At 39.2% G+C, this 17171-nt stretch overlaps 1 protein-coding gene across 1 annotated transcript; it reads left to right on the top strand.

Moving 5' to 3' along the window:
• Window positions 1-76: 76 nt before the first annotated feature.
• On the top strand, window positions 77-13273 carry fkbp9 (FKBP prolyl isomerase 9). Its single transcript, XM_067613137.1, has 10 exons — window positions 77-424; window positions 1486-1631; window positions 4832-5021; window positions 5124-5269; window positions 6132-6321; window positions 7929-8074; window positions 8177-8366; window positions 9266-9411; window positions 11018-11181; window positions 11277-13273. The coding sequence occupies exons 1-10, from the start codon at window positions 222-224 to the stop codon at window positions 11454-11456; spliced, it is 1701 nt and encodes a 566-aa protein (XP_067469238.1). The 5' UTR covers window positions 77-221; the 3' UTR covers window positions 11457-13273.
• Window positions 13274-17171: the final 3898 nt, after the last annotated feature.

The raw sequence follows: 17171 nt of genomic DNA, 5'->3' as shown, positions 1-17171 counted from the left end.
GATCAGTAGAAGCTTTATTTTTAAAGTGTAACAGGATGTGGTGTAGTATTTTGCCTGACTTGACACGTGATCATTCCTACACTGGGACCGGGGGCAGGACTTCTTATCCAAATCCGAGTAGAGGAAACCAAAGTACCGGAGAACGGGGAGACAGCGCGCACACAGTTTACAGGCCGTAGCCACACTTATCTCCATAGTTTAGAAGTTTGTCGGTAGTGAACATGATCCAGTGCGCGCGGGCCGTGTTGTATCTGTCGGTTCTGGTGGCGTTCGCCGCCTGCAACGCTCCTCCGGTACCGTTAGACGACATCTTAATTGAGAAAACTTTCGTGCCAGAGCAGTGTGTGCGCGCAGTCAAAGACGGGGACTATGTCAGGTATCACTACAACGGCATGTTTCCGGACGGCAAGAAGTTCGACTCGAGGTGAGTATGACGCAGCTGATGACTTTATATTGTCGCTTTTAATCTCAGCGTGCAGGTCAGACCGGGTGCACGGTGGGAACTGCGTGCGCGATGCGTAAAAGTGCGCGTTTAGTGATTCGTCCCTGTGAGCCACGCAAGCAAGCAAGCAGGCTGACTGCAGCTCTGGATCCACTTATGCTTAATCCAGAGGCTCCAAAACCTTTTAATATTAACGACCCGCAAATGGATTGTACAAAAAACTCTCATTTCATCAGATGAATGATTTTGCAATAAGATGAGAGTTTGTAGAGTTACGTTCACATTGGATACTCAGTCCTCATTCATTTAGATGGAACCCACTTCTCTGAAGGTCCCTTGACTCGACTTTGGGAACCATCACCCCTAGTTATGAGTAATAATAATGTAACTGTATGATACACTGAAAAACTCAGTTAGTTGCTGGTTCAAATTAAATCTCTCATTCTGAATAGTTTTTATTTGATCCCAAAATGATAATAAGAATAAAAAATATTCTATGCATAAGGGCTGCAGCTAACGATTATTTTCATCATTGATTAATCTGCCAATTATTTTCTGTTTAGTCTATAAATTGTTAAAAATTGTTGAAAAAAATTCACCTTCACAGTTTCTCAGAGGCCGCAGGGATGTCTTCAGTATGCTTTTTTTGTCCGGCCAACAGTCCAAAACCTAAAAATGTTTAATCTACTGTCACATGTGCCAAAGAAAAGCAGCAAATCCTCATTTATAAGAAGCTGAAACCAGAGAATATTTGGCCTTTTTGCTTGAAAAATGACAGAAAGGATTATTCCATTATCAAAATAGTTGCAGATTGTTTTTCTGTTGATCGACTAATTGATTAATCGACTCATTGTTGCAGATCTAATATGAATGAGACAGTGTAAGAAGATCTTGGTGCATTTGAGAGTCTCTTGATGAACGGTTTGCCCAAGCGAGGTTCTAGTTACATTTGCAGTATCTGGAATAAGGCGTCAGATGTACTATCAGTCACCAAAGTCCTCACAGGTGCATATAAGGAATGTGCATGTTTGTGTGTTTCCCAGTTATGACCGTGGCAGCACCTACAATGTGTTTGTTGGCAAGAAGCAGCTGATCCAAGGGATGGACAAAGCTCTGGTGGGGATGTGTGTCAACGAGAGACGACTGGTGAAAATCCCACCTCACCTCGCCTACGGAAAACAGGGATATGGTAAGTATGTCGGGTGTGTGTTTTTAACTTCCTGCTACTCAAGCACAGCCCTTTGTCCCATCAGTTCACTGAGCGATTGTCTGGACAGACTAAAAGATGCTCATTACAAAAGTTTGACGACAGACTGGAGTTAATTCCTCTGGGGAGTCATTATAAATACACAGATGAGTGAGCACACGACTGGCGCAACTCACCATGACAATGAGAGAATTTAGTCAGACATTGGCAGAAGTATGAGCGACAAAAATGACAGTACTGTGTTGTGTTATAACAGAGTCAACCGAGGCAGAGAGGAAGTAGGCTGTTCCTAAGCGTCCATGTTTAATGATGTCAGAGGGACATCACAGACCAGGAAGCAGGTCAGACGATCAAGACTTTCAGCTCTTAGTGACACTAACACTGCAAAGGTCAGAGCATCCCTCTGGAGACTTGAGACAATTCAATTTTGTACGATCTGTAAGTGAACATAAACTATCCACAGTAGCGGATGTTTCTCTTAGAAATAATGTGTTTTTCATGTGATTGTAGTGATAAGAGGAAAAATGTTAAGGCTCTGTTTACATGTTGAGACCGGTGTGTCTCTGTGTGTGTGTTTTAAATAGTTTGATAATGGGAGAAGCAGGAGAGAGGGGGGACATGTGTAGACAGGTAAAAGCTGAGGCTGTGTCCTCTACCACCGGTCTGTATTAGAGGGAACATGAGAGAAAAAAAGAAGAAAATAAAGAGAGAGGGAGAGGGAGATTTTGGAGGAGGGAGACAGATTTAAACTGGAAAGAGACCTGCCACCTCAGCAGTAGTAGAGAATTAATGGCTGCTACCCCCACTGTCCCTCCTGCTTCACCTTCTCCTCCTCATCGGTGTCTCCTTTACACTCTCGAAGCTTCTAAAGGCTCTCAAGGCACATTCACATGATGGTGGATCCAAGCAACATTTAGGGATAAACCGTTTGAAACATTTTATATGCAGAAAAACATGCGAGCTGACATCAGTAAACTGCTCATGTTTGTGAACAGCTGGTTAAGATGTTGCATAAATCCTGGTGAGAACAGCTTTAACTGGACAGACATTGATGTTCAGGAGCTTCCACTGAGGACACAAAGGTCATTTTTAGGCAGTTTTTTTAACTAAATAAATTAAAATATAAAGGGTTTAGTATTTACCAGACACATGTACCTCGCAGTGTAAAGAAGAGATCATACAATTTAACTGTTAAATACATAAATAAAATGTTAACTTTTTTGCTTAAATAGTCAAAAAAAAATTGCACACAATTTGGTTGATGGCTCATCAAAATTTTCTTGGGTGGGTGGGGTTATGCTGAGGGGGATTTTGACTCATTTAAATTCAAATTTTATACATAATCTATATAAAAAGATTTGTCAGGAAGCTTAAACAAAAAACATTCATCTCAAATAAGAAGGGGGCAGAGATGTTTTGTACCAGATATTATCATTATTAGCTTCTTTCCTTCTGCAGTCAGCTAAACACAACCTCATGATCTGAGTATTTCTTAGTTTATATTCAAGTTTTAAGGTCTGTTTTACCAAATGCTATTAATCCTTTAATTTGGGCCGGTAGGGTGATGAGTATTTACACATAAACCATATCTTGTTTAGTTGTAAGTTTAAGTAAAATCACCCAGGTGTTCAAAATTTTAGGTAAAACTTGTTAACTTTCAAAACCCTGAAAGTTGTCAAAAGTTGGTGCATCTGAGAAAAATAAAGCAACAACCTAAAAAGTTTTTCAAAATGGATGGACACTCTTGCAAGTACACCATTTTTGTTTGAATGTAGAATATAGCACCCACATCTCAAAATGTCTCATTTCATTAAGGAGAACTTGCTGATGTAAATCTTCGTTTGCAACGCAGCTGTTTTAATCAGCGTCTTCCCCCATAGCACTCAGTCTTATTTTCCAGAATTTTTATGAGGTAGGGTTGGAAATTCTGGCACAACTTCATCAAACACTTGCAAGTTGCGTGAAGAAAAAGAAGAAAAAGCAGTCAAAACTCAAGCAACACTTGTAGTATCAAGAAAAACTTTATTTTCAAACCGTTTCAGCTTGTAGCCTTAATAGGAGTCAATAGACAATACTCAGAAAACATTTAAATACATTTTTAAGCGGAGACGCAACACATAGCCTAACGGGTGACAAATTAAAGGAAAAACCAGTACAGGTCTGAATGCTTGACCCCTACAGTGAGGGGATCTGGTGGCTCTGTTATGCTGTTGGGGCATTTTGCTGACATGGTTTGGGTCCACTTGTCCCCTTAGAGGGAAGGGTCACTGCTAATCAATACAAAGTTGTTCTGAGTGATCATCTTTATCCTATGATGAAACATTTCTATCCTGATGGGAGTGGTCTCTTCCAGGATGACAATGCCCCAATTCACAGAGCACGAGGAGTCACTGAATGGTTTGATGAGTATGAAAATGATGTGAATCATATGCTTTGACCTTCACAGTCACCACATCTCAACTCAGTTGAACATCCATTGGAGATTTTGGCATGACGTGTTAGACAGCGCTCTCCACCGCCATCATCAAAACACCAAATGAGGGAAAATCTTTTGGAAGAATAGTGTTCATCCTTCCAGTAGAGTTCACAGACTTGTAGAATCAAGGCCAAGAAGCATTGAAACTGTTCTTGTGGCATGTGGCGGCTCAACATCTTACTAAGACACTTTATGTTGGTTTTTCCTTTAATTTGTCACCCGTCTGTGTATACCAGAGGACATGCAGTAATTATGGTTTCTCACACAGTGATAGTTTGTGGCCATATTGTAAACAAGAATATAAAGAGGGAACACAGAGAGGGCTACGTATTTGGAGATTTATACTGTATATGCATGTATATGTGACACTAGACTAGACAATAAACCAAATACAGTAAATTGATTTACTGACATTTGAATCTCTTAATATATTTCATAATTTTTATCAGTTTCAATAAATGTACAGTATATCACCTGACATCCTTGCTCCAATAATCAATGGCATCTAACCAGATGTTCAGCCAACAGCCCAGTATCTTTAACTGGTCATTCTGTAATTAAACAGGACAAACATTACAAAAGTGAGCCAAATGCAAATACATGACAAATACATGCACTGATGTGTGAAGAATAACAAAGAATTGTTACATTTAGTACTGCTGTTTGAAATAGAAACTGACTGACATGTCCTCCTCTCCCCCATCAGGTGACATCATCCCCCCTGACTCCATCCTCCATTTTGACGTCCTGCTGCTCGATGTGTGGAACCCCGATGATGGCGTCCAGATCAACACCTACCACACCCCTCAGACCTGCTCCAGAAAGGTGGATGTTTCTGACTACGTCCGCTATCACTACAACGGCACCCTGCTGGACGGGACACTCTTTGATTCCAGGTTTGTTCCACGTTATCCCTTATACACACACAGACATTCTCACATATCACACACACACACACGCACACACACATAACCTCTCTCCTCTGCTTTCCACTACAGCCACACCCGCATGCGCACCTATGACACTTACGTTGGGATTGGCTGGCTGATCGCAGGTATGGATCAGGGCCTTCTGGGAATGTGTGTTGGAGAGAGACGCATCATCACTATGCCACCATCACTCGGATATGGCGAGAATGGAGACGGTAACGACTTCTTTATTCTGATTATTTGTTTCCTTTTGAGTCTAATTACACTGCTGACAGTGACTTCAAGTCTTTAAAGCTTCCACTGCTTGGGGAATAACTTGACATTGACAATTGCAGTGGAAAGCAACAGGTGCTGTAGTTGCACACTTGGAGCATGAGGGGGCAGTACAGCACACACATCATGCATCTCCAGAGTTTTATCACTCTTGTCACACTTAGAAACTTTTTTTTGTTTTTGTTTTTTGCAAAAACAGCAACTTTTCACATCTTCTTACCTTCACAAACTTAAAAAAAAAGTAATTTCCACAATTGATTTAGTCCATTTTCCAGCACATCACACTTTCTTAATTTGGGTACTTGAATTTCTAGACTCCAATTTGCTTCTTGCTCACCACAAATTAACAACAGTAATAAAATCAGGAAGATGCTTCCTCTCATGTTCCCTCAGCACACCTCAAAGCTTGTAACATGGTTGTATGACCACTTTAAGTGACAGTATTTACTCACAACAGACAATATTTTTGAACTTGAGTGTGAAAGTTAATTTTTTAATTATTATTTTTCCCAGCTCTACCATATTTCCAAATAACCTCCATCAGTACAGGAGCAAAATATAGTCACATCCGGAATGAGGGAGCGTATCAAAGTGAAATAAATTATAGTCCAACATTAAAATTAGGCCTTCCTTTATACAGTTATGCCAGCACAAAACATAAATAGATAAAAATATGTTTATACATAAAAGATCCTCTTTATCTGCGTCTCCGTCTCCTAACTGTTTTTGTTTTGTCTCCTTTTCCCCGGCTCTCCTTTCATCTTCCACCCTTTCTTCTTCTTCTTCTTCTTCTTCTCTCTCCAGGTAGCGACATCCCAGGTCAGGCGTCTTTGGTGTTTGACGTTGTACTCCTGGACCTCCACAACCCCAGAGATGGGATCGTCGTGACCAATCAGATTGTACCCAAGTCCTGCACGAGGAGGACTGTCGCTGGAGACTTTGTGCGCTACCATTATAATGGCAGCCTCCTCGATGGAACATTTTTTGATTCCAGGTGTGTGTGATTAATTTTAGTTATCTTACTTAATTACAAAAAAAAAAGGTTAATAGTAAATCTTTGGGTCACAAATAGTCTGTTGTTCCTCAAGTAGCCTCAGGGTGGCAGCTTTTCTCTGTGCACTGAAGACATATTGAGAGATGAATCGAAACTTAAAACCACCAGTGGAAATTTTCTGTGTGCATCCTCTGAATAGTTTCCTTTCTTTTATTAAGTTTTTCCACCTTAATGTTTTTGGAGCATCAAAGAATACAAGTCTGAGAATAGATTATTAGAATTCTTGAAAAGTATTAAATATTGCAGGTATGCAGTTATCAACGTTCTTGTTTTCTTCTTCAAGTAACATTGTGCATGTCAGCTACAGAGAGAAGATGCAACAGTATGTACAATATGATAAAAAATAGGTTGAGGACTCTCGATACACTGATCATTTCCAATACAGGTAGAAAAAATATCACAAAAGTGCTGCAAATATGTATGTATGCAGAAAATATTCACTGACTAGTTCACTTTTTGAGATAAAGGAGTATTTGCTTGAAACACCTGCTGAGATTATTTACAGCTCAGGAAGTTCTCCACATTTACTGAACACATTTGAGATCTTTTTTCTCATTATGACCTTCACAGCCTTGTAGCCTTTCTTGTTACTTTTAAGAAATTGTTTTGCACAATCTGTACAGAAGTCAAGGACTCTCTTGCTGCACACTGAGACAAGACCAAACAGGAGGCATCTTTTCGCAGAAAGCACATATGTTTCCTTCTTGTCGCCCACAGTGTTAATGCCGTCATACAATTATTTTTCTTAGTAAGTCGAAGCTGTTGGCAAAATTCTACCATATATCTGTTTAACTGTAACATGCACATACAAACCACAAATGTTCGCACCTGAAACACAAACTGCTGGTTGCAGTTTAGTCACAGTGGTTTTGGGGGTAATAATTTCTCCAAACCTGCTACTGACAACAGACTCATTTTGCATCCTGTACTTATTTATATAAGATTTTATATTATAGTACCCCGAACATGTGATTTAAGACTGTGTACTGTCAGCAAAAGGCAATCTTGATCTTCAGTTCCTAGCTTGTCTGTGATTGTTTTCTATATGATGGTGTTAGTATGACTTTTATCTTACCCTATGTACTTTACTGATTTTAGGTGTTGGACATGTGACATAAACATTCCATAGTCTGCATGTCACCTTATGTAATATGGTATAGCCCTTCTGGGGGGCCTTTTAGATACAAACAATGGATCCATGGTCAAGATTGGAGCCGTTCCAGATGTGGTATGTTATGATACATAATATGTTGTAAGGTAGCTGTCAATCACTTGATGGATGGCCCCTAATTGAATTAATGCCCATGGAGAACCTATGTTGTTCATGTGATAAGATACAGATGTGTAACCCTATATAAGTTATGCACCGACAGTGGTACGGTGCCCAGACCATCTTTGTACATGGAATGGACCCGATGGCCATCGTCTAATAAACGTCTTCAAAATAAGAACTTCACCAGCTCTTCCTTTGAACGATACATCATCACACATCCTTCCTTTCAGATGGTATGATGATAATATTTTTGTTAATATTTTTTGTTCCACAGCTACTCTCGTAATCGTACCTATGACACCTATGTGGGTCGGGGCTACGTGATCTCTGGCATGGACGAGGGTCTGATTGGAGTGTGCATTGGAGAGAAACGCACCATCACCATCCCCCCACATCTTGCCTATGGAGAGGAGGGCACAGGTGTGTGTGAAAGGCTTCCATATACAGTTATATGTATCAGAAACAGTTGAGGTTTTTCATATCTGATCCTTTCTTTATGTCTTATTGCCTTCTATCTCTCAGGCACTAAGATCCCAGGTTCAGCTGTGCTGGTGTTTGACGTTCACATCATCGACTTCCACAACCCATCAGATAACACTGAGGTCACCATCGTGTTCAAGCCAGATGAGTGCGATAAGCAAACGAAGAAGGGAGACTTTATCAAATATCACTACAATGCATCTCTGATGGACGACACATCCATCGACTCCACGTGAGTGAAAAAAACAGAGAGAAAAAGAGAGAATGGTAACATCATCTCACATTAAGTGGCTGAAGTCTTGTGTTGTAAACAGTGCACGAAGGTCAGTTGATAGCATAGTTGGGAGTTTAAGAAAGGACGATCATAACTCATAACTTGTGTGAATAATAAGCGAGGTGTACCAGCTCCCGTATGAGTCAATTTCTCACTGTATACTCTCATGCACACTGCTTTTTCCTCAGTGCCTTTAAAACAACATATGCACTTTCTTAAACATCACCGTTTAGGGTAGTAAGAAATCTGTAGACCGCTGTACTATGATGTTGTACATAGGATGAGGTAAAAGGGTTTATAAATGTTAAGGGGAAGTTGTGTCGGGTTACTTTTATTGTTATTTCAACAGATAACACTGTAGTGAGTGAGCTCATAGTGCAAGCAGGACAGACAGGACAACACTGAATACTTATAACACCGTCACATGAATAAAAACATTAAAATACACAAAATGTAATAATTATGAAAGATAATCTACATCTTTAAAGAATGCTTTGAAAGTCTTAAGCTGTCCTTGACAACGGTTCCACCCCAAAACTATTGCGGTTTCTGGATTCAACCCACGCTGTGGCCTCTGACTCACTGAAACATCTGATAAGATGTATGCCTGAACTCCTCCTCTGACCTGGTGTCACAAATTATCATCCTGCCCTTGACAAAGCAACAAAATCAACAAAAAAAGTTATACTGACTTGATGTAAATTACTATGGGATGTCAGGAGAATAAACCTGTCACATTCTCACACAGAGAAATTTAGGAAGGAGTAAGAAAATTATCAGAAATTATGATCTGGTAAGTGCATATAAATACAGTTATTCCATATGTATCTGTTTCACTCCCACTCCATTTATTTCAGGTATAATTATGGAAAGACGTACAACATCGTCCTGGGAGCCAACCAGGTTGTCCCAGGGATGGAGGACGGACTGATGGACATGTGTGTGGGAGAGAAGAGACACCTTGTTATACCTCCTCACCTGGGCTATGGGGAGAGAGGAGTCAGTAAGTAATGCACACACATACTATACATGTACACACACATACATATAAAATTTATTGCAGTTATTTGTGGTGAAATGTGTCTCTTATTGGAGAGATAGTCGCGTTGCATTGCTTTTATGTGAGATTACCTTAAATTTACCTTATCCAGCTATTAAAATAAGTTATAACCTCTAAAGGTCTCAGAGATATCTCCAGAATATCTCTGCACAATCCTCTAAATTTACTATTTTTGAGAATAGAATATGCTTACATTTGGTAGGGATTTACATCAAAATAAACATAGTGACAAACGCATTTCAAGTAAGTTCAGTCGGTCATGAAAAAAATAGCAAAAATCTTCAAAAACCACCTGTTTTGCAACAGCGAAGCTTCTATGCAAAAGAGATGAGTCTCATTTTTCTACAGACAATGTTTTTAATAATAATGTAATGATAATTTGTTAAAATTTTCAGAAATCTCTCATTCCTTCATTTTGACTGAGAGAAAAGACTCGTACGGCGCAAATAATGATTCTTGAAGAAGAAACAAAACACTCGACTTTTGTACAGTGGACTAAACAAGACATACTTAAATGTTAAGAGGAAACAGATGCTGTCTCTTAAAAAGAGAATCAAAGAAGAATTGTTATGTTAGTTATAAAGTCTGCAAGATTTTATGAACAGCAACCATGATTAGGGTAAAAACAGATCTATGACTCATGTTGCTGAACAGACTTCTGTGTCCAAACACTTTCTTACCAATTAAGAAGTTTTAGCATCATAGCAATAGTTTGACATTTTGGTAAATGGGCTTATTCACTGTCTGTTGTTGAGTTAGAAGATCAACACCATCTGTCCATTAAATATGAAGCTATATCCAGCAGCTGGTTAGCTTAGCTTAGCAGCTAGCCCGACCCTGTCCAATACATCTGTACAAAAATCTAAGTGTAAAAACAACACGTTTTGGTTTTATGTGCTGGTCTATTTCTTGGAGGTTAGTGACTTCTGTGGTAGAAAATCTTCAGATGGGCCAATACATCTTCAGGTCTCCCACAACATTTTTAAAACTCACAAAAACTCACAAAAATAAAATTGGGCCTGCTGGCCTTTAATCATACATCATAAGCAGTTTACCAAAATATCATATTACTGATGAACCCTTCTGTGTACTGTCTCTACAATGACTGCACACTGTTGATTCTTTAATTAACTGTCCTGTGTAGTGTCTTTTGTGCTGACACTGACATGACTATTTACACACTTCCTTGAGTCTTTTCGTCAATTGCCAACCAGTGAAGTTGTTACCTTCGGGCAGAGCCAAGTTAGCTGTTTGCTCCTGTTCCAGTGTTTATGCTAAACTAAGCCAGAGGAGGTCAAAACTCCAGCAATACCTGTAGTGTAAAAAACAACCTCAATGTGAGACCAAAGCGTTTCAGCTTGTAGCCTCCAGATAGCTGAGCTAACCAGCTGCTGGCTCCAGCTTCGTATTTATTGTACAGACATGAGAGTGATATTGATCTTCTCATTTAACCCTCATCAAGAAAGTGATTAAGTGTACTCCTCAGCATGTTGAACTATTCCTTTAACGACCAACCCGTCACAGTAAATTTGTGTGTGTGTCTGTGTAGCTGGTGAAGTTCCAGGGAGTGCTGTGCTTGTGTTTGACGTCGAGCTGGTAGACATGGAGGAAGGACTTCCTGAAGGCTACATGTTCATCTGGAATGATGATGTGTCACCTGACCTCTTCACTGAGATGGACATGGACGACAACAAGCAGGTGGAGCCCTCTGAGGTATGTCCCAACATATATCTGAAACATTTTACCTTTTGGCTCCTGTCTGTTCATCCTCAATTTACCCTTTTCCTTTCCTTTCTTTGTCTCTATAGTTTACTGACTACATCATACGGCAGGTGAACGAGGGTAAAGGTCGCCTGGCTCCTGGTTTCGATCCCTATCGCATCATTGACAACATGTTCTCCAACCAGGACCGTAATGGAGACGGGAAGATCACAGAGGCAGAGTTCAAACTTAAAGCAGATGAAGCCGCCGCCCATGACGAGCTATGACGGGAATGAGAGTAAAACTCCGATCAGGGTGTAGGGTGAAGGGTCAGACAGTCAGCGAAATGGGAGGGGGGCTTCAGGGATACGTACTGTATGTGGGTGGTAGAGTAGAAGAGGAAGGGGTTGTATTTGTAAAATAAGCAAGTGTGGAGCGGGAAATGTGCCAAGAGAGATTTTTTACTTTGAAGACTGAGATGATGGTCTAAGGACATCTTGTCCGTAAAGGATAAGGCTGGCGATTGTCTATATTTTTCTTATTGTCAACAAATCTCATGTGCAGAGCCAAACCAACAATTAACTGATCTACTAACAAGTATTGTGTGTTTATCCAAAGCCTGATATATTGTGTTCCTCTGTGAGAAAAACACTGCTGAGCTGGGTGACATGTTTCTTTACCCCGAAGAATACGGTGACGGTAGTTTGTTTTGAAACGGCTCCAGAGAGTATCAACAACGATCACATTTCCAGTCTCTAGAGAGTAGTTCTGTGTACTGCAGACGCCACTGCTTGACTTTGTGCTACATTATAAATTTATAAAAGAACTTCAGTACAAAGTCAAGAGGTTGTGATATGTAGCACAACAAGCTAGCGAAGCTCTGTAAACAGAACCACGTTGAAGCGCATGCACAGTGGCGTCTGCTGTACATACAACTACTCTCTGGAGATTGAAAACATGATCACTGTTACTGTCTTTGGAGCCGTTTCCAAACAAATTATGCTGCTCACTCTCTTTGGGTCAAAGGAACATGCCACCCAGTGTGACATTGTGGCTCATTAATGTGTTTTTTATTAGTTTTTGGACAATAATGGAGGCCTACGGGACAGAGGAATAAGATGTATCAGGCTTTGGAAACACACACAATACTTGTAAGTAGGATCAATTCATTGTTGGTTTGGGTCTGCACATGAGATTTGTTGACAATAAGAAAAACATAGAAAATCGCCAGCCTTGTCCTTTAAAGAGCCAAATGAGTCTGAGAAGAAAGAGGGAAGATTAACATATGAGAAGATTGTTTTGAGAGCTAAATATTGGAAAGAAATCACCTTATTTGAGGTCAACAATGATAGTGAATGACTTTTTTTACCTCCTCTCTCATCAAGTTCTTTATGCCGTGTTGTATGTGACTTATTTTTTTTTGAAGGGTACAAAAGCACTCCTGTGTGAGAGAACAAACCAAGGCCTCACCCCACAAAGTCCACATTCAACACTCCTGCATCCTTCCTGACTTTTGTTGTTTTTATTGTTTTGTGGTTTTGCATGAAACATTTCATTTCTGTCCGCTGGGTATCAGCTTGTCTCTGAAACATCTGACAGTCTTCCAGGAGCAATGAGTCAACCATCACTCACTGTAATATACTGTGATGGTGGAAATTTAAATTGTCTCTGAAGGTTACCACTCATTTATTATTGAAAATAGGTGATTATTTTAAGTGAGAGTTTTAAGTTAGAGTAACATTTTATTTACATGGTTTACAGCTGAAACCTTCCACTGTTTTACTTTCAAATGTCAAGATGCCTTCTGTGTTTTCTACTGTTAAAAAAATCCTAAAATGTAGTTCCATGGCCTGTTTTTGTCTTCATCCAATGTCAACACCCGATTGCAATTTAGGACTTTGTGCTTTTGTGTGTGTATGTGTGTGTGTATGTGTGTGTGTGTGTGTGTGTGTGTGTGTGTGTGTGTGTCAGAGAGAAAGAGAGAGAAAAGTGTGTGTAAAGGTTGTTTTTGTTTTACCTTTTCATTCAGGAGAATACTGAGGCTTGATCATGAGAATGTCAGTGCAAAGTTTAATTTGATTAAATGACCTGACCTAAAAGAAGACTAGATTGTGTCTCTCCATTTGTCTTTGAATTTGTGCCTTAAACTCTTATCTGCTTCAGATATTTTTCAACTTTAGTTTTGTTGCATCAACAAACTTAACGCATAACAGGACAACTTTAATTTTTTCATGTATTTATTTATGAGGAAGTTAATTTTCAACTGCAGTCCTTTGGCGAGATGTTCTGAAACCAATGAAGTGATGGTTAAAAGTTATAGACAGAAGACGACATGATGCCGTAAAGACAATAGCAACAAAATAAACATTCTCAAGACAGTGCACGAGCCATGTAGTGCAACAGGAAACAGCCAAACATCTGTACAATAATACAGCAACAATATTCAGTGCATGTAGCCATGCAGCAAGACAAAGCAACGAAACACAACCAAGTAATACTGATAATAAGTTTATCCCTAGCAAAGTTCATTATAAATTTGTAATCTAAATAAATTTAAATCTCATGTCAGCCATATCTCAAGGGGGCACCCTCTAACCTGGAAGGAGATACTAGAAGACCTCAGAGATGAGCACAAGTCAGGAACTTTGGTTGGAGTGTACAAAAATACAAACCAGTTTTATTTGGTTTTTATAAAAATGAGTAATACTGTAGAAGCGTGTGGAATTGTACCAAACAATACACAGAGTACTTCAGGTTAAATAAACAGCTGCATAACCAGAAGAGTTAGATAAGGTGTTGTTTGAACCAAATACTACACAGAGCACCTCATGAAGAGATAGATGAGTTGTTTTCGAAAGGTCCGGTTACAATCTCTGGAGAAGCAAACGCTCTTGTTGCCAGGTCACTTTTACCTATGCCGATCATTGACACACCCAAAGAATGTCAGGCCACCAGACAATCAGGAAATATCTGGGAATAGACTTTGCACACAGCGTGCAAAGACGAAATTAAGAAATGTCCTACTCTTATTGGTCAAAATCCAAGTGATCATTTACTCACGAAAGTGCCAAAAGTCACATCCGTTTTGTTATAAATACAGGTTGGGTGTGAGTTGAAAGGCTGCTGCATTGGTGATTTTCTGAGTTTTGTATATTTGTGTGTAATGAAATGAACTCCCGTTGGTTGTTTGCGCAGCTCTCTAGTCTCAGCATTTGGTGTGAACATCTCAATGTAGCCTGATTTGAAACCCCTGTAATACAAAATACAAAAAGTAAAATACAAAAGCTTGAGTAAAAAGTCAAAAATGCAAAAAAAAGGCAAACTGACAAAAGGACCTCAAGTGACGACCCAAAAAGGAAGCCCAAAAAGAGAGACCCCCAGTCTCTCTTGGCTTTTCTTTTTATATCAGTACATCTCCCCCTTCTTACATTCCTACACCCATATATGGTCTTCCCCCAGGACACCTACCAGCTACATGCTCATGACTTTGCACAAAACTGTGACCTTTCTTTGTCTGTCACTTACAACACATTCTGTGGAACATTTGAAACTTCTACTTTTCTAGGTTTGAGGTTAAAATTTTAGGGATGTTTGGCAGTTGCTGGAAATCACAGCTTCTCTTAGGGCCTCAAGTTCTCTACCGGTTGTCTATGTCTTAGGTGATTGTTAATGTTTGTTTAGTCCACTTGAAAGTTCAGATGTAGTTCAGTAAAAATGGTGTAAGACATTTGGCCATGTTTTGACTTATCACCAATTATAATTAAATAATTTAGTCAGAAGTGGGTTTGAGTGGAGTTTGTCTCGGCCACTTATAGTGGAGCTTTCAACAATATCATAAATTAAAGGGGCTTTTTTTGTGTGAAGTTTTTCCAAACTTTAATTGACAGTCTAAGAATAATAAATGTTGTGATTTTTGACAATATGAATACGCTTAAGTTGACATAAGTAATAAATTAACATAAAAATCTTGTGATTATTAATGGAGAGTGGTCATTTCTTCATTAATATTTATGTTTTTATGAACGTCTCCATGGCATAAACCATCTTAACCCCTTTTTCTCTCCAGTGCTCAATATTTGAAGATTGTGGCTTTAACCAAGAGACTGTGATCACTGTCTTTGCTATCCCATGCACTAATTTTCTGTTCTGTATCCCTTTAGGATATTCCTCTGCCATTACAGTCTTCTTCTTCCTTTCCATCCTCTCCTTTGTTCTCTTTTATTTTTCTCTCAGTGAATTTTACTGTTTCTAGGGAAGAAATGTTTACATATAAAACGAAATAATCTGATCACTGGCCTCTAAGAGTTTGATTGTGGGGAACTACAGATGCAAATTAGCTTCAAGCTAACTCCAGTGCAGTGCATCTTTAATGTTTAAAACTGCACACTGTCCCAATCAATAAATCAATAATAAATCAATTTAACTCAGTAATGGAAGTTCATTTCCTGCCTCCTTTGAAGCAGTAATGGCAGAGTCATCCTTGCCTCACAAGCAGACATGCACAAGTGCAATCATGTGGAAATGTTAAAGATCAAAGCTTAAGAAGTGTATCTTCTTGTTCGGTAAACCCAGGTGCCAGCCACAAAAGTGCAAACAGGAAGTGGGGGAAGAACCTTTATACAAATGTCTATATTATGTCTAGTTACTGCATGTGAAAGAGTGAATATAATTATTTTTTCCTCAACCTTTAAGGAGAAGCCTTAAAGAGGTAGAAGTTAGTGGTTTTTAACTCAGCTAAGCAGGTTGCTAACAAAGGTTATGACTCATGATGAATTGAAAAGATAATTACTTGACTGTGTGTGTGGTTTGCAGCATTCAGACTGTGGAAACTGAGTGGAAAATGATTCACTGTGTGTCACCATTCACTCTGGCATTAAAGATGCGGTTTCAGTCTGTTGCGAATTCAGTCCGAAATTAGGCCAATAAAGGGTAAACGCTGTTTGTCAGTTAGCTCAGCCACCGTTTATCTGCAAGTGGTTACCACGTCATGGTTACCTCTGTCTGTTCTGAGGTTTTTCACTTAGGTTTTATTCAGGAAACACATGTATCTGTATCATATCGGGTGATGCCTTCAAATACTGCCTTCAGTCACCAATGAACAGATCTTGAATGCGAAGAAGCTCACTGCGTAGGACTATTTCCAAGTGAATACAGTCTTATCAAGTGGTTTATTCAGTTTATAAATCTCTTAGAATATGTGAGATATTCACTGATCATATTTCAGGTGTTTGAAATAAAACATTAAGAATTTGTGTCTTATTAATCCCTTACTGCCAAAACTAGATTTTCTTTGACATAATTAGTACACAGGAGTAGTAGTGAGGAAAAAATGCCCATTGTGCACTGCATTGTGGGACACTAGTGTCAGCATCACACACAATCATCAGAGTGATGTGTAATCAATGGTATGAAAACTGACAGCTGAGTTTGACCTGTCTATCACTTCATTCTTCAAACCTGCTCAGGATTAGTATGCAATATGAAATTGGGACACAAATGATGTGCGACAAACTTATGACGTCGGTTTCATCTACATATAGCACCAGTCAAAGGTTTGGACACACCTACTCATTCAAGAGTTTTTCTTTACCTTTACTATTTTCTACATTATAGAACAATACCAAAGTCATCAACACTATCAAAAAACACATATGGAATAATGTAGTAAACAAAAACATGTTTAACATACCATGATATGTTCTATATTTTAGATTCCTTAAAGTAGACACTGTTTGTTTTGATGACAGCTCTGCACACTATTGGCGATATCTTAACAAGCTTCTTGAGGTAGTTACTTGGAATGGTTTTCAATTAACAGGTGTGCCTTGTCAAAAGTTAATTGGTGAAATTTCTTGCATTCTTAATGCATTTGAAACCATCAGTTGTGTTGTGCTGAGGTAGTGTTGGTATACAGCAAACAGCCCTATTTGACTGCTTTTGTAATCCATATTATGGCAAGAACCGCTCAGAACATTTCTCTTTACCGCTATGTAAAGAGAAAT

The sequence above is a fragment of the Thunnus thynnus genome, chromosome 15, assembly GCF_963924715.1.
Source record: "Thunnus thynnus chromosome 15, fThuThy2.1, whole genome shotgun sequence".
NCBI lineage: Eukaryota > Metazoa > Chordata > Actinopteri > Scombriformes > Scombridae > Thunnus > Thunnus thynnus.
Note: the sequence above shows the minus strand (reverse complement) of the source record. Positions and strands in the feature narration are given on the sequence as shown.